We start from the raw sequence: 23,918 nt of genomic DNA on the forward strand, positions 1-23,918 counted from the left end.
TCTTTATTGTCTATACATCACATCTTTTGTTCCTGTATTTCTTCTTTTGTGTTGAGTAAATATTTTATAATGTCCCATTTTAATCCCCTTTTTTATTATACTATATTTTTTGAGTTATTTTCTTAGGTTGGTTATCTTTAGGATTATAATTAGCACCTTAATTTAAAACGACCTACTTTGAATTAATACCAATTTAATTTTAATAGTACGCCCAAACCTTACTCCGATATAGCTGTTTCCTCTTGCCTCCTTGTGCTGTTATTGTCATATAGAATACATCTTACACATTATAAGTCCATCAGCACAGATCTGTTATTATTATTTATTCTGTTGTCTTTTAAATCGGATAGAAGAGTTAAAAACAAGCACATTTTATACTGTCTCATAATTACCAATATAGCTATTTTTATCAGACTCTCATTTCTTCGTGTTGTAAACCAAAAATAAAGTTTGAAGACTCTCCCCAACCATCTAAATGGGCTTCCTCCTCTAGGCCAGGGCCCTCTAAATTTAACCTGAAAGACTGGTTCAGGCCGTGATGGGAAGTGGGGGTCCAACACGCCTCTTTACACCCTCCAGCATTAACATCAAATGGACCTTCAGTCTGATAAGAAGAAACACTTACCATCTATCCTCTCTGAAGCCTGCTACCTGGAGGCTTCATCTGCATGATAAAATTTGGTCTCTGCAACCTCTTATCATAACCCAGACATTGCTTACTGTTGATAATAACTCTTTCAACCAATCAGAAAAATCTTAAATCTACCTGTTACCTGGAAGCCTGCACTTCAAGTTCTTAGAGTTTGACTCTTCTGCAACAATGTGGATTTGAATTCCTATGTAGTATCCTTCTATTTTAGCATAAAGGACTCCCTTTAGTATTTCTTACTGGGCAGATGTACTAATGACAGATTTTCTCAATTATACATTGTTATTATTTATGTAATTTTGTTTTTCAAAGAAGCTGTGAGGAAAGAAGGTGTATATACTTATATCATTTGTTATATTAACCCTGTTATTTACAATTTTCAGTTATCTTTGTTCCTATGGGTTCAAGTTACCATCCAGTGTTACTTTCCTACTGTAATACAGCTTTGCTGTCACCCGCTTCCTATTACGCTGTTATTGGTAAACCTTACATTTCTGTATATGATAGACCCAACAATATAATTGCACATTGAGTATCCCTAATCTGAAAATCCAAAGTTCAAAATGTTCCAGAAGCCAGAACTTTTTGAGCACTGTCATGACACTCAAAAGAATTGCTCACTGGAGTATTTTGGATTTTCAGAATAGGGATGCATAAATTCCAAAGTTAAAAAAAAAAACAAACCTGAAATCCCAGACACTTCTGGTCTCAAGCATTTCTGATAAAGAATACCCAACCTGTACGTAGAGTCTCACTCTCTTGCCCAGTGGCACCATCACAGCTCACTGCATTCTCAAACTCCTGGGCTCAGGGGATTCTTCTGCCTCAGCCTCTCAAGTGTCTGGGACTACAAGCCCATACCACCACACTTGGCTGATTTTTTATTACTTTTTAGAGATGGGGTCTCACTGTGTGCCCAGGCTTGTCATAAACTCCTGGGCTCAAGCATTCCTTTCACCTTGGCCTCCCAGAGTACTGGGATTACAGGTATGAGCCCAGGGGGCTCTTTTAGGAGCTACCAGACAGGTCAAATAGCAGCAGTTCCCTGTGGGGTGTTTGAGGAACTCTAAATTAATTCTGCTTTCTCCAGTGGCTGCTAGGCTAATGGCTTTACAACGGCTGTTGTTATGAGACTGCTTGTTTTTAAGGTTAATGCAAAGCTAGGGAAAGGGAGATGGGAATAAGACAAGTTAAAGCAGCACAAAGTTGTTCTTACTGAGATTTAGCCATCTTTTCTTGAATATACACTCCTCAGATTGTTTTAAGAGCTTGGTTACCTTCCAAAGTTCTGAAAAAATTGGTTTTGATAATTTTTGCCAGTGTTCTTGTTGCTTCTATGGATGAATAGATTTTTGGAGTCCTTACGCTGCCATTTTGAAAGTACTTCTACCAGGTGTAAATATTTTTAAAGAATTTGTCATGACCTTCTGTAGAGGATATTATCTTAATTTGAGTTATGACTCTAGATTAGAACCAAAGCACACACCAAGCAATCAGTATTTATTGATGTTCCGAGATCATCATCAAGGAAAGATTGTCTTATTACACTTGCTTTAATGCAATCATTGATCCAATTGTGTGAACAGGTGAAAATTCAATTAAAAAGTAGTTCTGACTCTGCCTAGAACTGTCTCAGAAGGTGGGAAAATTGAATCAATACACAGGGCATTATTCATAACTCTTCTGCATAGAACTGATTATAATGGGAATTCACAGAAGGGAGAGCATTTATGTTAGGAAAGTCAGAGGTAGCTTCATAAAGGGAAGTAGAACTTGAACCCAATCTTGAAGGATAAATGGCGGTGAGTAAATAAGAGGAAGACCAGTGTCGGCTGGGGCATGACATTAGCATCAAGGAGGAAGACAGCACCACAGAGACCTGCCCTTTTGCTTTAGAGAGTTTTTGTTTTTTTACTGTGGAATAATAATGAAAATTAAAGGTAAATAAGTTGCAGATAGATTCTAGAAGTGGCAGCTGATTAGTCCAAAGCGCGTTAGGCATTCATTAAATATTTGTAAATTAAGAGTTAGAAAAAAGTAAATGCTGTGTTTTAGCTACCTTTAAATTATTTTGCAGACAGGATTTGAAGTTGACAGATTAATTTCTGCTAAATCACAGTTTTTGGTGTTGAATATGTGAAATTTTCCAATTTTTTAGGTGTCATTTGCCTATGCTGTATATTGGATTAGAATATGGTTTGACCAATAACTCAAAACTAGCTGAAAGGTTCTTCAGCCAAGCTCTGAGCATCGCACCGGAAGATCCTTTTGTTATGCATGAGGTCGGCGTGGTTGCATTTCAGAATGGAGAGTAAGTACTGGAAGACCAGAAACCCTTCTGTTAACTAGTGATGGTAAATAGAGTAGGTGATCACTAGAGTTCACTGACCAAAGCGACTCTTCAGTAGATTTGTACTTTTAAATGTTCTATTTTAGGAGAAGGAGATAGAAAAAAAAGAGAGAAACTGTTATCTTGGATTTCCTTAAAAATTCTAAACCCAGGTTTTGGTCTTTTTTTGATCTGAGCTACCACTTGTTTTCTTACATGACTGGACAGTTCAGATTACACATACCCCACAGTGTGGCTGGGGGCACTGTGGAATCCTTAGTTATCTCTCTGTTGATAAGGAGTTGAATTTACGTATTTGAGAAGGATTTGACATGGTTTTTGAAACAAAAGTGTTTTCTATTTAGTTACTAGTAAGTCAGAAAATTTAATTCCTGGTCAGTGGAGGCTTTACTGTACTCTAGGATATTTGTAGAATAAGTGATTTGGTGTTATACTCAAAGAGAAAAATGTCTGTAATCCTTTGCATTTCATGATATACAAATTTTAAAATGGTAAATTAGTTTTAGGTTTTTTTTGTTTTTGTTTTTGTTTTTTTGAAATGGAGTCTCGCTGTGTCGCCCAGGCTAGAGTGCAGTGGCGCATTCTCAGCTCACTGCATTCTCTGCCTCCCAGGTTCAAGCGATTCTCCTGCCTCAGACTCCTGAGTAGCTGGGATTACAGATGCCCACCACCACGCCCGGCTAATTTTTGTATTTTTAGTAGAGACGGGGTTTCATCATGTTGGTCAGGCTGGTCTCGAACTCCTGACCTGGTGATCCGCCTGCCTCAGCCTCCCAAAGTGCTGGGATTACAGGTGTGAGCCTCCACGCCCGGCTGTAAATTAGTATTAATACTACTACAGTGTTATTTATAGCATGTATGTGTTCTAAAAAATGGGTTATCTAGGTATTTTTTAAAAGTTTGAAGCTTTAAAATAAATAGTAATCTTTTAATACAATACAGTAATCATCAGTATTTGCGAATTTGCCTACTCACTAAAATTTATTTGTAACTGCCAAATCAGTTCCTGAGGTGCTTTCTGAGCCATTGGCAGACATGCCCAGGGCTGGGAGAAAGCTGGGTCTCCTGGCACACACACTTCCAGCTGGAGTCTAAGAAGGCAACGCTCTGCCTTTTTTCCCAGTTCAACTATAAACCAGTGTACTTTTTGTGGTCTATTTAGTGCCACAGTTTTCACATTTTTGTGCTTTTTGTTGATGATTTCACTGTTTTGAAATAATCCCCAAGCTTAGTGAAATGCTATCTAGTGTTCATTGTGGTAACACTTTTGTGTTACAGAGGAAACACATGTATTAGAGAAGCTTCATTCAAGCAGGCATCAGTATTTATACTGCTGCTGGCCCTGACTTCAATATTGATGAATCAACAATATGTATCAAATAAGACGTCTTTAAATAGAAACACACATAAAACAAGGTTACGCATTGATCAATTAGAGAAAATGTGACCAGAGAATTGCAGGAATCTAACTATATTTCCCCTGGGAGCCGCGGTTCAATATTTGCTAACTCAGTGTACACAGTGACTTTATAGAACATAAATACTGTGGTTGGGTGTGGTGGCTCACGTCTGTAATCCCAGCACTTTGGGAGGCCGAGATGGGCATATTGCTTGAGGCCAGGAGTTTGAGACCAGCATGTGCAACATGGCGAAACCCCATCTCTACTAAAAATACAGAAATTAGCCAGGGATGGTGTTGTACACCTGTAATCCCAGCTGTGTCAGGAGGCTGAGGCACAAGAATCACTTAAACCCGGGAGGCAGAGGCTGCAGTGAGCTGAGATCGCACCACTGCACTCCAGCCTAGGTGACAGAGTGAGACTCTTTTAAAAAAAAAAAAAGAAAGGAATATAAATACTGTATCTCCCAGAATCTTGAAATCTTGAACTCTTGATATTAATGCCATAAAATTAATCATTTGTGACTTAACTTTGAATTTTTATAATTATTTCCAGCAGTTTACCCCATTGCATTTTAGTACTACTAGAAAGGTAATCAAAAATTTTTTTAAAGTTTATATTTGCTAATTTCAAATAATCTGCAACCTTTTTTCCTTTCATTTTAGATGGAAAACAGCCGAAAAATGGTTTCTTGATGCTTTGGAAAAAATTAAAGCAATTGGGAATGAGGTATTCTTTGTAGTACCTGTAAATATACACATATACACCCCTGAGTGTTTACTGTTAAATGAGGAAAACAACACAGAAATCTCTTGCCTTCGAAGATAGTAACCTGATATTTTCATAACAAGCGGCTGTTAATGTTTGCATTGTCAGTTAACTGTTTTACCACATGGTAAGAAATGAGTTTTTTCCCTAAGAGGGCAAGTGTTGGCGTTTGCTTCTTAAATGGGCTCTAGCTTTGAAACGTGAGAGGCATTAGAATAGATTGGATGATTATTTGAAGCTAGGAATAGTCATTGGGTCGCGGAAACAATTGGGCACTGTAGTGTCAGATGTAATATTCCTCTAGAACTTCAGAGAGCTTCTTTGACTGAAGGGTAAATAAAGTACAGCAGCAGGTCCCACTTCTGAAAGGATAGGGATAAGATAGGTATTACTGAAATTCACATCTTTTGTTGCTGTTACTGCATACTGAGTGTGTATTTGGGCCTTTCCATTTTAAAATATTTGACTGCTTCTGTTGTATGAACGATCCCATGAATTTGGTGCTTATGAGTTAACCTAACAATTATCAAGGATGTGTATATACTGATATTACTTAAAAGTAGTAACAGTTTTAGATACCATAAACTTGCATAGTAAGAGATTTGCATGATGCTCTTCTGTTTCATTCGTGCCTGTTTTGTTTCATTCTATTCTGATTTTCACTTCTCAGCTTCCTGCTGTTACTGTTTGTGCACACCTGCCCACAGTTTTCTTCTCCCTTGGCTGTTAGCTCTCTCTGCTGTTACAGACAAAGCTTTGCCTCCCTGCCAAGTGATCTGCCTGTCCCCATAGACACAGCTTTGTTTACTTTGGTCTCTCGTGTCATCTGAACTTATAAACACTATTTCTGTGTTTGCACATGTGTGTATATAAAGCAGGTGCCTCTGTCGCATAGTCTTGGGTAGTTCTGGATAATCCAAGTGTTTTGTTAATAGGGGATTGCCACTTGCCACCTTGTCAGTTTTCTAAGAAGTGACTGCCTTACGCCCCAGACGGGCTCAGCAGCATCAGCATCACCTAGAAGCCTGCTAGAAGTGCAGAATCTCAGACCAACTGAATCAAAATCTGCAGTTTTAGCGTGATGCCCAGGGGATTATCATGCACAGAAAAGTTTTGAGAAGCACTTTCCTAAACCATACTTAAGTTGAACCTGTATTCTTTGATGATTAAGGGGCACTAAATTTAGAGTCTTACAGAAACTTAATGGTTTTAAGTATGAAAGCACAACACTATTGAAATGTCAAAATGCCCATTAAAAAGTTATACGAAGAGGGGGAAAATATTGACTTTATCAGAAACTGCAGCAAATGTCAAAGAGAAACAGTCATGCCTAAGAGTCATTAAATGATTTGTTTTTCATTCACATGGGCTGTGCCTCCTAGAACTGGTCTCAACAGAGTTAGAGAATCTGTGGCTCAGGTCTGTTCATTCATTTAGTGGACATATATTTAATGAGTGTCAGCCATGCCATAGGCTCTGAGCTAGGCCTTGGGATGCAAAGGGGAATGAGTTTACTATTTCCTGACCTCAGATCAACTGGCGAATGTAGGTACGTAAATTGACAGTGAAAATACGGTGCAATTGAGGAACTAAGGGTGCCCACAGAGAGAGGCAGTTCACCCAGAAATGAGCCTTTTGCATACACCTCAGTCCTGAAAGTCATCAGACATCAGCTAGGCAAAAATTAGGGCAAGGGTATTCCAGTGTTTGCAAAAATTGGAGCTAATTCATTATGGCTTGGATTTTGAGTTCACAGAGAATGTCAAGGAGTGGGTCGGGAGGGTTAAGTGTGGGTCACTAAAGGCCCAGAATGAAAGAGTTTGTGCCTTATCCTGAGGAGAGTGGGAAAACAAAAGGGATTTAAGAAGGAAACAACTGGGTCAGACTTTTATGACTGGGGCCCAGAGTTGACTCTGTTAATGAGGAAGGTGAGGACTAAATAGGTTGGAGTTATGCCTAGCAATGAGAAGGAACCAGCCCTGGTGTGCTTCATGGAAGGGTCAGGGGGGGTGGGGGTGCCATTCACTGACTGGAGGGGCACTCAGAAGCAGTGAGGTCAGGGGCTGGGATGGCCAGAGAGAGATGGGTGTGGTGTGTGTTGCACTGAACTTAAAGTGCTTGTAACATTCACAAGCAGAAGTATTTAGCAGGCAGATGGATAGAGAGGTCTGGTGTTTGAGGGAAAGCTCTGAGTTGCAGATACTCATTTGAACTCCAGCAGGGATAGGCTCTTGGATAAACTTGTCCTAATGATAACAGAGTCCTCAGGAAGTCTCCTAGTAGGAAAGAAAGGGAGATAGGTAAAACAGCAGTTACCCTGGCCTTGTGGTGTGCTGGAGGCACACACTGGGAGAGAGTCCAGCTTGCAAGGCGTGAAATAATTCAGTGCAAACAAATCAGGCTGAATAGTGACATATATAACTCGTGGGCTTGATGTTGCTATGTTTTAGGTAACAGTTGACAAATGGGAACCTTTGTTGAACAACTTGGGGCATGTCTGCAGAAAACTTAAGTAAGTGAAGTAGAGCATTTTCAGAAATATACTTTGTGACTCAAAGTTTACTTAATTTTGAATACTTTGTCATATTCTTATTTCATGAGATCAACCAGCTTTCTTGTACTTGGCTGCTCAGATATAATCAGCATCAAATCAGTTTTTATTATTTATCTGTGTTGGTGTAATTTTATTTTAGAAACACATTGAGAATTTTACTTTTTTATATGAAAATTTAGTGTTCAAAATTAATTCAGAAGAATTAGGACAGTAGGATGTAATTAAAATCCTATCCATAGTCTGTTTTCTGCTAGAGGTTTTGTGGTGTGATAAACAGGCGACAGTTGAAAAATGGGTTTTTTGGTTAAATATGTCTGGGCAATTTTAGGTTATTCAAGATTTAACAAGTATTTCTATTGCAGGATTTCTTTGAGTCTTTACTATGTATTACGAACTTATAGCATTTTCCAAAGTTTAATTGAGCATAAAACATTTTTTTCACAAAAGACTTTACAAGTCAAGTATTCCAGAGACCTTTAAGGAGCACTTTTCTAAGTAAATCTTTTGGACCTTAAAGCGATACTCCTTGACTGCTTTTATCTACCCCTGATATGGGACACTGACTGTCACCTAAGAGGGTGGTGTGTGGTAAGGGCACAGTCAGGAGGCATGGATTAGGTTCTGGTTGCAGTGTCCCACTGAACATCAAAAGGAATACAGCAGACATCCCTGCAGGAGTGCCCTTGGCCGGCGGAGGGAGCGGGCCTGGAAGATGCATTTAGAGGGCATATTGAGATGCATGGGAGTAGGTGTGGAGGGCATTCACCAGTCTAGACTGCTGTTCTCATTGAGACAGTGTTTCTTGGGTGCTGATATGGATGGATGCTCATCTTAGACTTAGGAATTTAGTGCTTTTACTGTAGCCAATAATTGTGTTCTCTCCCACAGAAAGTATGCTGAGGCCTTGGATTACCACCGTCAGGCACTGGTGTTGATTCCTCAGAACGCATCCACCTACTCTGCTATTGGATATATCCACAGTCTGATGGGCAACTTTGAAAATGCTGTGGACTACTTCCACACAGTATGTCTTTTCTTTGTACCTCATTTTAAGTCTGGTTAACATTGACCACTTCCTTTTTTGAAAATATTTTTTCTAGGTAATATTTACTTACTATTTTAATAATCTTTAGGCAACCTTACGTGTTATTCTTTTCTTTGCAGAGAAAAGCATGTGGGTGTTGTACAGTATTCATCAAATTAGAAACAAACATGAATCCTGTCCTTAGTGTTTGCAGTGAGGTGCGCAGGTGCCCAGTGGCACTCACCAGTGATCTGAGTGCTGAGCACGGGGTTATCTGTCCACAGTAGCCCCTTTGGGAACTCGCAGTCTTTCTGTTCATGACTGTCCCCTTAGATCACATTAGTAAATGAACAAAACAGTCTCTGCAGTCATCACAAGGAAAGAACCTTTCGTTAATCCATGTACCATATTCCATCAAATTTAAGACACCATGAGTAAGCAGGATGACCACAAAGAAAAAAGTGCTGCCAATTAAACTTTAACATAATTTTTTCCCAGCACTTAATTTTTTTATACTTAGAGAAAATATTCTTGAACATATTTAGGCAGATTTGTATTACTCTAGTACATACATAGAAATGTACATATAGGTGAAATAAATGGTTACAATATTCAGCCCAGAGGGCCAGTATCTGTGTTTTCTCAAAATAGTGCCCTGGTGCTAGCACACACACCCAGTTCCTGACTCTGGGTTTCCTCCCAGCTACAGACACCTGCTTTCCAACTCTCTCTCTCTCGTCCCTCTCAGTCTGCTAAAGTGTCAACAGAAGGTTTTTAGAAAACCACAATTCCCGCATCTGTTTAAGCGTTCCTCGCATGGTTTGTGATCTAGTCTGTGCCGCCAACATAACCACCAAGTTCACGCTGCTCAGGCAGGTTACCCATATCACAGTGGTGGCTGGTGGATGGCAATAATAGGAAACCACAGGTAAAAGGGAAGCAATGTTCGAATTTGAGAAAATGTGGGTCTTAGAATCAGTGAACTAATGGTATTTGGAGAAAGAGATAAAATATGAGAAAATTTATCAAAGATAAACTCATGAGTGCTTCGTAACTGATTTTCAAGAGTTCATTAGAGATTTTGAGGTTAGATGAAGTCATGAAGGTACCATGATGGTCACCAGAACACTGAGCTTGTCAGATGTTTGGACTAAGCACATTTTCTAGTCCTGTATGATCTTTTAAATATGTATATTTGAGTATTGTATAATTTACCTTTCTTCTGAGATCTGATTAATACAGAAGGCTCAGCTGGGCACGGTGGCTCACGCCTGTAATCCCAGCACTTTGGGAGGCCGAGGTGGGCGGATCATGAGGTCAAGAGATCGAGACCATCCTGACCAATATGGTGAAACCCCGTCTCTACTAAAAATAGAAAAATTAGCTGGGCATGGTAGCACATGCCTGTAGTCCCAGCTACTAGCCCTGCGCCCAGTCCCAGGCTGAGGTAGGAGACTTGCTTGAACCCGGGAGGCGGAGGTTGCAGTGAGCTGAGATCGCACCACTGCACTCCAGCCTGGTGACCGAGCGAGACTCTGTCTCAAAAAAAAAGGAAAAAAATACAGAAGGCTCAGAGAACTCTGTATGGAGATAGAACTTCTTTTTTTTCTTTTGAGATAGTATTTTGCTTTGTCGCCTAGGCTAGAGTGCAGTGGTACGATCTCGGCTCACTGCAACCTCCACCTCCCAGCAGTTTTCCTGCCTCAGCCTCCAGAGTATCTAGGATTACAGGCACCTGCTACCATGCCTGCCTAATTTTTGTATTTTTTATTAGAGACGGGGTTTCACCATGTTTTGGTGAGGCTGGTCTCGAACTCCTGAGCCCAGGTGATCTACCCGTCTAGGCCTCCCAAAGTGCTGGGATTACAGGCATGAGCCACTGCGCCCAGTCGAGATAGAACTTTTTAAAAAATCTTTTTTTGGGGTAGATTTCCAGCGTAAGAAAATAGAATAGTGTGATGAACCTCCATGACCCATAACCAACTTTAACAATCATTGGCTCATGGCCAGTCATGTAGCTATGTCTGGCCACTTCCCCCACCCTGGATGCCCTGGAATATTTTGAAATGAATCAGTGTGGTAAGAGAAGGAAACATGTTTTCTTTTAATAACCATGCTGAATCTTTTATGGCAGGCCCTTGGTCTTAGGCGAGATGATACATTTTCTGTTACGATGCTTGGTCATTGCATCGAAATGTACATTGGTGATTCTGAAGCTTATATCGGTAAGATAATCATTATTCTTATTGGTATTGTACTCCATTTTTTAGGTTGTCATATGTCTCTGTTTATGTTTCACATATTCTCATCTGAGGTTCCAAGTTTATCTTTCTAACCATTCGTGCTGCATTAAAAACAAGAAACTCCATTTATTTTATTAGAACAATGCTGTGGGGGAGTTAGTGACTCACCAAGGGTGCGTTCAGTTTAAAGCTGAATACTTGCTAAGTGCAAAATACCACTATAGAATATGTGTAAAGCACTTTGTTATAGAAGGACTCATCTGTTTCTATAATGGGAAAAGAAATCTTAGCAACATTTTTCTGATAAACAATTGAAGAGGCTCTGTCATTATTTTATAATGCAGGGTATAACAATATAAATCTTTACATTTCAATAGAAATAACAGTGAATAAGCAATAGTATAAGTTTGGATGGAATTGCTGTACTTGGGCACTCGTTTAGTTATAAACATTATGTGATAAGGAGGATGTGGTGAGGTTATTGAGATCTAGGATAGGAAAGTTGCAAGCTTGCTAACTCCCGTTCCTACTAAAGTAATTTTTTTTTTTTTTTTGAGATGGAGTTTCGCTCTTGTTGCCCAGGCTGGAGTGCAATGGCGCAACCTCGGCCCACCGCAACCCCTGCCTCCCGGGTTCAAGCTATTCTCCTACCTCAGCCTCCTGAGTAGCTGGGATTACAGGCATGTGCTACCACGCCCAGCTAATTTTGTATTTTTAGTAGAGACTGGTCTTCTCCATGTTCAGGCCAGACTGGTCTTGAACTCCTGACCTCAGGTGATCCGCCTGCCTCAGCCTCTCAAAGTGCTGGGATAACAGGCATGAGCCACTGCGCCCAGCCCCTACTAAAGTAATTTCTGATGTAATTTCCCCCAAAGTCAAAAAGATCAGGTAATGATACAAAACAGAGCAGAGCCTTAGATTTTGAGAGGGATCTGTCTGCTTATGTGTCTTGGGGTTCCCTGAGGAAAACAGAGGTTTCTCCTAAAACGGGGTCTGTGGCACCCTCTGGTTTTCCCAAGGAGCCCGAGGCTGTCAGAAATTACCTTGGGTCCTCTCATGTGGACATCCAGAGTGGCGAGAAGACAGACTGGGGAAATAATCCAGCCAACTGAGAAGAAAAACAAAAAATGAGTAATACCAATTGTAAAGCTGGATAAACTGAGGCACATCACAGTTTAAAAATGCATGTTCCCATAGGCTCCACAGCTCACTCTCTTAACCATCCTGTAATTGTGCCTGCTCTATGCCCAGTCACTGATGCACTTGTGTGGTAGCTCATGGCACACCTAGCAAACAGTTTCCCTGCCCCCTTAGAACCTGGGTTTCGTTTCCTGCTCTACAGCAGTATAAACAGTTTTTCTCTGCATGTGTTGGGTTCTAATCCTATATATCTCAAGTTTTATTAATATTACTGAATCTTTTTTTTTTTTGAGACGGAGTCTCGCTCTGTCGCCCAGGGTGGAGTGCAGTGGCAGGATCTCTGCTCACTGCAAGCTGCCCCTCACCAGGGTTCATGCCATTCTCCTGCCTCAGCCTCCTGAGTAGCTGGGACTGCAGGCACCCATCACCACGCCCAGCTAATTTTTTTGTATTTTTAGTAGTGATGGGGTTTCACAGTGTTCGCCAGGATGGTCTCGATCTCCTGACCTTGTGATCCACCCTCCTCGGCCTCCCAAAGTGCTGGGATTACAGGCGTGAGCCACCATGCCTGGCCAATATTACTGAATCTTACAGGGGGCTGTGATGTCTTTAATCCTTAGAAATATTAATCTATAGACAAAGGAATACATGAGGTTAAACAGTATTCACATTTCTATATGCTTTAAAACATTCAGGCAATGTATTGAGAAACACACTTAAGAAACTGCAGTGAATCTACTCTGGATGAAAATTTAGAGAATATCTCTTCAAAAGAAGCTATCTAGGCCGGGCGTGGTGGCCCACGCCTGTAATCCCAGCACTTTGGGAGGCCAAGGCAGGCAGATCACCTGAGGTCAGGAGTTCAAGACCAACCTGGTCAACATGGTGAAACCCTGCCCTTACTAAAAAACAAAACAATACAAAAAAAACTGGCCAGGCATAGTGGCAGACGCCTGTAGTCCCAGCTACTCGGGAGGCTGAGGCAGGAGAATCACTTGAACCCGGGAGGCAGAGGTTGCAGTGAGCCAAGATTGTGCCACCGCACTCCAGCCTGGGTGACAGAGCCAATCTCAAAACAAAAAAAAAAAGTGCTACGTATTGGTACTTATGCATATTCTTACACATATTAACAGTATTTTACATGCTTAAAACCTTAAAAATAATTGAAAATGTCAAAATTATATGCCATATACATTTCTGTGGGCTTGAAAATGATACAATATAGGTTGTTTCTTTAAAGCAGTCACTAAAATGTATAAACTTCTAGATAGAGTAATCACTAAAAAGGAAAGTTCATACCAAAAGTAGTAATACTAGGAATAAAAGAGGGCTCAACACTGCCTTTGGGAGAGGAAGGGTCCAGATTGGTGTATTTTTAAAGTCCTCCTCCAGCCTGCCATGAAACATGGCTGGATTTTTCTCCTTGTCCTGTGTAACCTCCCTTACTTTATCATAGTTTACTGCCTTAGTTACGCTCTCATTCCTCCAAGGAGAGCCTCAGGAAATTTAGGTAACACCAGAGTGTGGCCCCAGCCGGTTGCCCTCAGTTACCAAGGAGCAATTAGGTAGGAAATGGCCACTGAAAGACTGAAAACAAGAAAAAGACTCAGGTCCCTCACCCAAACTGGGCAGTGGTGGTCAGGCTTCCACACGGAAACCTTTCACTGTCACCAGAGTGTCCCCAGCCAGAGACCTGCAGTTGCCTCTGTTCCTAGATGCTGTCCACCGAGGGTCCCGAGTTGGAAAAGGGAAAGGCAGGGAGTTCCCCTGTGTAGAGCAGAGGGATCCCCATACGGAGATAGCTCCAGCTCATGCCTGCAAATGAAGGCTCTCTAGAGAGGGAAAAGGGAAAAAGAAATGAAAAATAAATCCCAAAATTTGGGCTTACCTCCCGACTGGCTCACCAAAATATGTTACTGGTGTGGAAGGTCTTCACTACAAGTCGTCCAGGTTCTTGGCATGGTGAACAAAGATTGAACAAAACAAAGCAATGGAACACAAAAGCATAGGTGTACTGAAGTGAAAGTACACTCCACAGAGTGAGAGGGGCTTGAGCAAGCAGCTGATGAGCCCCAGTTGGGGTTTAAGTACCCTTAGGGGTTTCGTGTTGGTTACATCCTATGCAAATGAAGGATTGGTCTGTGGCGGATCGGAGGCTGAAGTGAAGTTACACCCTATGCAAATGAAGACTGTGACCAATCAGAGGCTGAAGTGAAGGCTCCCTGTCTTTAGACCCTATTCTGCCTCAGTTAAGAAGCAAATAAAGGCCCTCAGGGAAATGAAATTAAAACCATAATGATGGTGGTGTGTGCCTCTAGTGCCAGCTACTCGGGGCTGAGGCAGGAGGATTACTGGAGCCCAGGAGATCAAAGCTGCAGCGATCACGCCACTGCACTCCAGCCTAAGCAGCAGAGTGAAAACCCTGTCTCAAAAAAGTAATAATAATAAATAAAACCTTAGTGAGAAACCAGTACACACCCACCAGAATGGCTGAAAGTACAGGATGTGGTGTTGGTGTGATGTGGAGCAACTGGAACTCTCATAGATTAACTGCTGGTGGGTTATAAAAGGGTAAAGCCTGTTTGGAAAACTGCTTAACATCACAATAAAGTTAAGCCTATTATATCAGCTCTCTATTGCTGCCTAACCACTCCAAAACCTCAACCAACAACGTGTTATTTTTACAATTCTGTGGGTTGAGTGACCCATTTGTGGGTTTTGCCTAGGTTTACTCATGCAGCTGTGGTCAGCAGATACTTCACTGGGTAGATGGTCTAAAATGGTACCATTCTCCAGTAGGGAGCTCAGCTTGGGTGCTGAGTCTCTCTCTGTGGGGCTTTCATCTTAGGTTTCGTTGTAGCACGATGTTCTCAGGGTTCTAAAGGACAAGAACCACAGTTCAGGAGCTCTTGAAAATTCAGAGTTGCACAACATCACTTCCGTCACGTTCTGTTCCATCAGTACAAGTCTCATAAGCTCAGAGTCAGTGTGGGAGGGGGCTGTACCAGGGTGAGGTGGCTGTACCAGGGTGAGGGTGCTGGGAGGTGTGATTCATTGGGGTGGGTATTAGGGTGATGATTGACCATACTGATTTTGTGATGTAGCAGTTCTACTCCCAGGTATGAGCCCAATGGAAGCAAGTGCTTCTGTCCACTAAAGGTCACAAACAAGAGTATTCATAGCTTTATTCATTACAGCACCTAACTGGAAATGACTCAAACCTCCACCAATAGGAGAGAGGAGAAATAAATTGTGGTATGTTCATGCAATAGAATACTATATTATTTGAAAGACTACTGAATCATTTAGAAACATGCATCAGTTTCACAGATTTTTTTATTTTTTATTATTACTATTTTTTCTGAGATGGAGTTTCACTCAGTCACCCAGGCTGGAGTGCAGGGGCGCCATCTCGGCTTACTGCAACCTCTGCCTCCTGGGTTCAAGCAATTCTCCTGCCTCAACCTCCTGAGTAGCTGGGATTACAGGCGCATGCCACCACACCTAGCTAATTTTTTGTATTTTTAGTAGAGATGGGGTTTCACCATGTTGGCCAGGCTGGTCTCGAACTCCTGACCTCGGGTGATCCGCCCGCCTCAGTCTCCCAAAGTGCTGGGATTATAGGTGTGAGCCACCACACCCAACAAATTTCACAGATTTTTGACAAAAATATGAATATGTACTAATTACTTCCATTTATAGGAAGATTAGTGTATTAGTTCATTCTCGCATTGCTGTAAAGAAATACCTGAGCCTGGGTAATTTATAAGAAAAGAAATGTAATTGGCTCACAGTTCTGCAGGCTATATAGGAAGTATGACGCTGGCATCTGCTTGGCTTCCGGGGAGGCCTCAGGAAACCTGAAATCATGGCAGAAGGCTAAGTGGGGAGCCAGCACTTGACATATCTGGAACAGGAGGGATTGAGAAAGGGAGGAGGTGCTACACACTTTAAACAACCAGAACTCACTATCACGAGAACAGCACCAAGAGGATGGTACTAAACCATTCAGGAGAAACCACCCCCATGATCCAGTCACCTCCTACCAGGCCCCACCTCCAACACTGAGGATTACAGTTTACCCTGAGATTTGGTGGGACACAGATCCAAACCATGTCAATTAGTAATGAACAAAACTAATTGGTAGCGATAGAAAAGTCCAAGAAGTGCTTATCTCAGGCTTGGGAAAGCTGACAGTATTGACCAGGAGTGGGCACAGGGTGGTCTTAAGGAGCTGCACGTGTTCTGTGCCATTCTGGCGGTAGTCATCTGGGATGCATGTACATAGGGTTCATTCAGCCATGTGCTTAAGGGGATTCACACTTGACTCTTGGTTTTAGCTCAATTTTAAAAAACAAATTTAAGCTCTGGTTTCTGAGAGATGCTAGGTTGAAGCCTCAGCTCTGCCCCTCGGTAGCCCTGTGGCAAGAAAGGCAAGTCTGAGCCTTAGTTTCCTCATTTGTTCAAGGGTGGGAAGTTCATAGGAAGCTAAATAAAGGCTGGAGAGTTGATAATGAGTCAGAGGGATGTCTCCTTGACCTCGCAGAAGAGATTTACCTTTTTTTTTTTTTTTTTTTTGAGACACAGTCTCTCTCTGTCACCCGGGCTGGAGTGCAGTGGTGCAATCCTGGCTCACTGCAAGCTCTGCCTCCCAGGTTCACGCCATTCTCCTGCCTCAGCCTCCCAAGTAGCTGGGACTACAGGTGCCCGCCACTACGCCCGGCTAATTTTTTGTATTTTTAGTAGAGACGGGGTTTCACTGCGTTAGCCAGGATGGTCTCAATCTCCTGACCTCGTGATCCGCCCGCCTCGGCCTCCCAAAGTGCTGGGATTACAGGCGTGAGCCACCGCGCCCGGCCGAGATTTACCATTCATGTCATTTTTATTTTTAGAAAGTTTGCATGTCATTATCTGCCAAACTACCTATTCCTGAAAGCTATTGGTTTGAACTGTGTAAAACTCATTTTGTTTATGTCGAATGATTGTACCTAATACATCTGTTCAGATCTGTTCAAATCTATATTACCCTTAAGGTTTTAATGTATGGGAAATGGATTTTATTTCATCGTGGCTTTTTTATGCATAAGATTGGTGACTATACCCAGTGGGCACAGCACAGTTCTTTTTTTTTGAGATGGAATCTCACTCTGTTGCCCAGGCTGGAGTGCAGTGGCACAATCTCGGCTCACTGCAAGCTCCACCTCCTGGGTTCATGCCATTCTCCTGCCTCAGCCTCCTGAGTAGCTGGGACTACAGGCACCCGCCACCATGCCCGGCTAATTTTTTTGTATTTTTTTTTTTTTTTTTAGTAGAGACTGGGTTTCACCGTGTTAGCCAGGATGGTCTCGATCTCCTGACCTTGTGATCTGCCCGCCTCGGCCTCCCAAAGTGCTGGGATTACAGGTGTGAACCACCGCGCCTGGCCACACAGTGCAGTTCTTATCTGTAACAGCTGAGGAGAAAGTTGTCCACAGGCCTCATACGTATTTAGGAGGCCTTGGAAATAGGGCAACTGTTGAAACACTGGAGCTGCAACTGCATGTGCTTCTGAAAGTCTTCTGACACTTCCTTTGCAAATGGTGGAAAACAAATGAAAAAGAAGATTGGAATGTTGTTTTCCTTTTGCTCTCAACTTGTGCTCTTAAAAGTATAATTTGACTTAAATGATAGAGATGGTGTATAATGATGGAAATGATAAATGATGGAGTTTTGTATTTTATTCTAAATAGTATAATCTGACTTAAATGATAGAGATGGTGTTATATAACGATAGAAATGATAAATGATGGAATTTCTTATTTTATTCTAATTATAGTATTTCTTTTTAGGAGCAGACATTAAAGACAAATTAAAATGTTATGACTTTGATGTGCATACAATGAAGACACTAAAAAACATTATTTCACCTCCGTGGGATTTCAGGGAATTTGAAGTAGAAAAACAGACTGCAGAAGAAACGGGGCTTACGCCATTGGAAACCTCAAGGAAAACTCCAGATTCCAGACCTTCCTTGGAAGAAACCTTTGAAATTGAAATGAATGAAAGTGACATGATGTTAGAGACATCTATGTCAGACCACAGCACGTGACTCCAGTCAGTGGTCCTGGTCCCACTGTCCCAGTGTAGGTTAGTATTCCTTCACATCCTCTCCATGGCTTAAGAATGACCCACTTCCTAACGTGACTCCAAACTGCATCTCTACATTTAGGAACAGAGACCCGCCTTAAGAGACTGGATCGCACACCTTTGCAACAGATGTGTTCTGATTCTCTGAACCTACAAAATAGTTATACATAGTGGAATAAAGAAGGTAAACCATCTGTTATGTCTTTTTTTTTCTTTTTCAATAAACTTTTATTTTGGACTAATTTTTGATTTACAGAAAAATGGCAGAGATAGTACAGAGAGCTTATATGTGCCCCTCAGCTAGTTTCCCCCATTGGTAACCTCTTCTCTTCCCATGGTACATTTGTCATGACTAAGAAACCAACATTGTTAGTGTCCGTTCACTAAAATCCAGCCTTGATTTGGATTTCACCAGTTTTTCCGTAATGTCTGTTTTCTGTCCCAGAGTCCCATCCAGGCACATACTGCATTTAGTCATCCCATCTCCTTTGCGTTCTCTTGCCTGTGACGGTTTCTCAGACTTCCCTTGTTTCTCATGACCTTGACAGTTTTGAGGAGTACTGGCCAGGTAGTCTGTAGAATATCCCTCAATTGGGAGTTTGTTTGATGTGTTTCTCAAGCACCTTTCTCATCACATCCTACTGGGTGGTTGTAACCACCACACGACCTATCCCAGGCAGTGCTGACCTTGGCCACCTGGTCACAGTGGTGTCTGCCAGGTTTCTCCACTGTCAAGTTCCTGTTTTTCCCTTTCCATACTCTGTGGGTTGAGGAGGTTTCAGCTCCAACCCCTGGAGAGAGCAGTATCTGTGCATGTTATTCTTCTTGAAGATTTGTTTCTTCTCTCCTGTTTATTCGATCATTTATCAGTATGGACTCATGTTTACCTACAGGCATGCCTTGGGGACATTGCAGTTTTGGTTCCAAACTGGCAAAATAAAGCAAATATCACAATAAAACTAGTTTCACAAATTGGTTTCCCAGTACATATAAAAGTTATGTTTATACTGTAGTCTATTAAGTATGTAATAGCATTATATCCAAAAAACAGTCTATATACCTTAATTTAAAAAGTACTTTCAGGAGTTCGAAACCAGCCTGGCCAACATGGCAAAACCCTGTTTCTATTAAAAATACAAAAATTAGCCGGGTGTGGTGGTGGGTGCCTGTAATCCCAGCTACTTGGGAGGCTGAGGCAGGAGAATCGCTTGAACCCAGGAGGCAGAGGTTGCGGTGAGCTGAGAGCACACCCACCGCTGCACTCCAGCCTGGGCAACAGAGCGAGACTCCATCTCAAAAGAAAAAAAAGAACACTTTATTGTTAAAAAAAAAAAAAATGCTTATGATCCTCTAAGCCTTTAGCAAGTTGTAATCTTTTTGCTGATGGAGGGTCTTGCCTCCATGTGGATGGCTGATGATGATGGTGCTGAAGGCTGGGGTGACCGGTAACTTCTTAAAATAAGAGTGAAGTTTGCTGCATTGATTGACTCTTTCATGAAAGATTTCTCTGTAGCATATGATGCTGTTTGACAGCATATTACAGTAGAATGTCTTTCAAAATTGGAGTTAATCCTCTCAAACCCTGATGCTGCTTTATCAACTAAATTTATGGAATCTTCTAAATCCTTTGTTGTTTCAACAATGTTCACAGTATCTTCACCAGGAGTAGATTCCATTTTAAGAAACTATTTTCTGTGCTCATCCATAGAGAGCAACTCCTCATCTATTAAAGTTTTATCGTGAGATTGCAGCAATTCAGTCACATCTTTAGGCTCCATTTTAAATTTTTATTTATTTTTTATTTATATATTTTTTGACACAGGGTCTTATGTGTTGCCCAGGCTAGTCTCGAACTCCTGGACTCAAGCAGCCCTCCCACTTCAGTCTCCCGAGTAGCTGGGATTACAGGCACACGCCACCATGCCCAGCTCCACTTCTAATTTTAGTTATCTTGCTATTATCACCACATGCTGCAAGCAACTTCTTCCAAACTCCCATTTTGACCACCTCTCATGAATCACAAATGTTCTTAATGGCGTTTAGAATGGTGAATCCTTTCCAGAAGCTTTTCTATGTTCTTTGCCCAGATCCATCTGAGGAATCACTCTCCATGGCAGCTATAGCCTTACAAAATGTATTTCCTAAAAAATAAGACTTGAAATTCAAAATGACTCCTTGATCCATGAGCTGCAGGATGGATGTTGTGTTAGCAGCATGCAAACAGCATTCATCTTGTACATCTCCCACGGAGCTCATGGATGACCAGGTGCATTGTCAGTATTGTCAATGAGCAGTAATACTGTGAAAGGAATCTTTTTCTGAACGGTAGGTCTCACGGGTAGGCTTAAAATAGTAAACCATACTGTAAACAGATGTGCTGTCACCCAAACTTTTTCTGTTTTTAAAGCACAGGCAGAGTAGACTTAGCTCTCAGATTTTCTTCAAAATGTGAATGAGCATTGGCTTTAGTTTAAAGCCTCCAGCTGCATTAGCCCCTAACAAGTCAGCCTATCCTTTGAAACAAGACATTGACTCCTCTTCAGCTATGAAAGTGCTAGATGGCATCATATTCCAATATAAGGCTGTTTTGTCTGCATTGATCATTTGCTGTTTAATGTAGCCATCTTCATTAATTATCTTTGCTAGATCATCTAGATGGCTTCTCCATCAGCACTTGCTGTTCCATCTTGCACTTTTTATGTTGTGGAGATGGCTTCTTCCCTTATACCTCATGAACCAATCTCTGTTAGTTTCTACCTTTTCTTTTGCAGCTCCCTCGCCTCTCTCAGCCTTCATAGAATTGAGGAGAGTTAGGGTCTCGCTCTGGATTAGGCTTTGGCTTACAGGAACGTTGTATCTCATTTGATCTCATATCCAGATCACTCAAACCTTCTCCCTATCCGCCGCAATAAGGCTGTTTCACTTTTTTGTGTGTGTTTAATGGAGAAGCTCTTTTAATTTCCTTCAATAACTTTTCCTTTGCATTCACAACTTGGCCAACCATTTGGTGCAAGAGGCCTGGCATTTGGCCCATTTTGGCTTTTGATGTGCTTCCTCATTTCCTGGCCATTATTTCTTTAGGGTTTTTTGTTTGTTTTTTTTTTTTTGTTTTGTTTTCCCTTTTTCTCTCTTGTTGGGATTCCTGTATGCGTGCATTGGTATTTCTGATGGTGTCCCGTGGGTCCCGTAGGTTCTGTTCTTTTCTTACTTGTGCTCTTCAGACTGGATAAGTTCAACTGCCTTCTCTTCACCTTTGCTAATTCTGCCTGCTCAAGTCTGCTGCTGAATCCTTCCAGTGAATGCTTTAATTTCAGCTATTGTGTTTTTCAGTTCCCGAGTTTCTATTTGGTTCCTTGTTATCATTTCTATCTCTGTTGACATTTTCTGTTTCTTCATACATCACTCTCCTGGTTCCTTTAGTCCGTTTTCCGTGGTTTCCGCTAGCCCTGTGAGCATATTAATACAGTTGATGAACATCTTTGACTAGTAATTCTAATATCTGGGCTTCCTCAGTGACAGTTTCTGTCATATTCTTTTCTTCCCATAAGTCAGCCATATTTTCCATTTTATTTGTGTGCTTTGTAATTTTGTGTTGAGGACTGTACAGTTTGAATATGACACTGCAGTAGCTCTGGAAATCAGATTATCCCTCTCCTCAGGGATTGCTTCTGTTACTTGTTGAGGGCTGCAGTTCATTTGTGTAGTGAATTTTCCAAGTTATTTTTGCGAAGTCTGTATTCCTGAGGTTCTTGGTCTTTTTATTGTCTCTGGTCAGCCTGTAACCTGACAGAAATTTCCTTAAATGTCTGGATCTTTTCTTTTTTGAGATGGGGTCTCACTCTGTCACCTAGGCTACAGTGCAGTGGCATGATCATAGCTCACTACAGCCTCTAATGCCTTGGCTCAAGGGATCTTCTCGCCTCAGCCTCCGAGTAGCTAGGACTATAGGAATGCACCACCATGCCCGGCTAATTTATTTATTTTATTTTTGTAGACACGCAGTCTGGCTGTGTTACCCAGGGTGGTCTTGAACTCGGGCTCTAATGATCCTCTCGCCTCAGCCTACCAAAGTGCTGGGATTTCAGGCATGCATAACTGCGCCTGGCCCAATATCTAGATCTGTTTTTTTTAAAAGAAGTGTATGTCTCTAAATTTTCTGATAGATGGTATTGGGGAAACTGCTGCAGCCTGAGGGGGTCGAGACAAAGGCACGCATCGACGCTGGTCCCTCAGGGCACCATCATGTGACCAAAATGCACAGGGTCCTCGCTGAGGACAGGCTGCAGCAGGTAGGTAGGCTGTCCATCCACACCACCCTCTTAACCAAAAAGCTGCAGCCTCTGCATCATCAAGCCTTCCCCGGGTTGCAGTAAGCATCTGATGAGGTGACAGAGTTAGAAAACAGTTGATTCTGCTAATTTGTTGTCCAGCTTAATGGTGGTTTTGGTGGAAGAACCAATTAATCCCTGAAGCTTCCTGCCCTGCCGTTTTCTGTGACGTCACTGCTGTCTTAAAACTATAACTAAATATTAGTCATATTAAAAAAAAAACTATAGGCTGGGCGCAGTGGCTCACGCCTGTAATCCTAGCACTATGGGAGGCTGAGGTGGGCGGATCACGAGGTCAGAAGATTGAGACCCTCCTGGCTAACACGGTGAAACCCCGTCTCTACTAAAAATACAAAAAATTAGCCGGGTGTAGTGGTGGGTGCCTGTAGTCCCAGCTACTCAGGAGGCTGAGACAGGAGAATGGCGTGAACCCGGGAGGCGGAGCCTGCAGTGAGCTGAGATTGCGCCACTGCACTCCAGCCTGGTTGACAGAGCGAGACTCCATCTCAAAAAAAAAAAAAACAAAAAACAAAAAACACAACTATAGCTAAATAATAGTCATATAAAATAAATTGTTTGCAGTACTTATCAAATTTCAGTTTAACTTTTGAAAGTCATAGTATTTAAGGTAACAAACTCAGCTATTAATACATTTTATGATGCTTTAAAAAGCTCAAAGAATTGAACAGCTATTGGTGCTAAGTTATAATTGTGTTCTATAAAATAAATGTGATTCACTGTTCTTTGTAATTGCTACCTCCTGGTATGTATAAGAAAGAATTTGAATTTTACCTATTTTCTCACATACTAATTTGGTGACGTATCCTTTTAACTGTTGGTAAATGTTATAGGCTCTCTTGGCCTGTTTTTTATTCCATTGTTTTAACATCTTTTGCAGTTTTCTCACATAAGATTGAAAACTGAATCTATGTGAAATAAGCAGGTGTCTATCAGTAATGATATTTAAAATATGTCACAGCTGGATTCCCTGTTTTGTAGGAGCATCTGAAATCAGCCATAGCGGAACAGATGGAAATGCCCCATTTGTTGGGGTCAAGAAGGAAAAGTTCTTACATAGTTTTACACATTTGGCTGGTGATTGATTTTGTGAAAAGATATGTTAAAATTTGTTTGTTTTTTGAGACGGAGGCTCACTGTGTTGCCCTGGCTGGAGTGCAGTGGCATGATATCGGCTCACTGCAACCTCTGCCTCTCGGACTCAAGCAATCCTCCTGTCTCAGCCTACTGAGTAGCTGGGATTACAGGCTCCTGCCACCACACCCAGCTAATTTTTGTATTTTTAGTAGAGACGGGGTTTCACCATGTTGGCCAGGCT

At 41.6% G+C, this 23,918-nt stretch overlaps 1 protein-coding gene across 7 annotated transcripts in view; it reads left to right on the forward strand.

The window, feature by feature from the left end:
* The window catches only part of CDC16 (cell division cycle 16), a 38,060-nt gene extending 19,612 nt beyond the window's left edge, over window positions 1-18,448 (forward strand). For 3 of the 7 annotated variants that reach the window (XM_004054784.4, XM_019039833.4, XM_055360287.2), the window contains exons 13-18: window positions 2,808-2,960; window positions 5,065-5,128; window positions 7,618-7,679; window positions 8,610-8,745; window positions 10,880-10,970; window positions 17,957-18,448. In XM_004054784.4, the coding sequence (XP_004054832.1) occupies window positions 2,808-2,960; window positions 5,065-5,128; window positions 7,618-7,679; window positions 8,610-8,745; window positions 10,880-10,970; window positions 17,957-18,216 (766 nt within the window). In that variant the 3' untranslated portion in view covers window positions 18,217-18,448. Of the gene's footprint in view, window positions 1-2,807; window positions 2,961-5,064; window positions 5,129-7,617; window positions 7,680-8,609; window positions 8,746-10,879; window positions 10,971-11,545; window positions 11,668-17,956 lie in introns of those variants that run through there. The other 4 variants (XM_019039832.3, XM_019039834.3, XM_055360286.2 and 1 more) reach the window with 2 other exon arrangements.
* Window positions 18,449-23,918: the final 5,470 nt, after the last annotated feature.

Source organism: Gorilla gorilla, chromosome 14 (assembly GCF_029281585.2).
Source record: "Gorilla gorilla gorilla isolate KB3781 chromosome 14, NHGRI_mGorGor1-v2.1_pri, whole genome shotgun sequence".
Taxonomy (NCBI): Eukaryota; Metazoa; Chordata; class Mammalia; order Primates; family Hominidae; genus Gorilla; species Gorilla gorilla.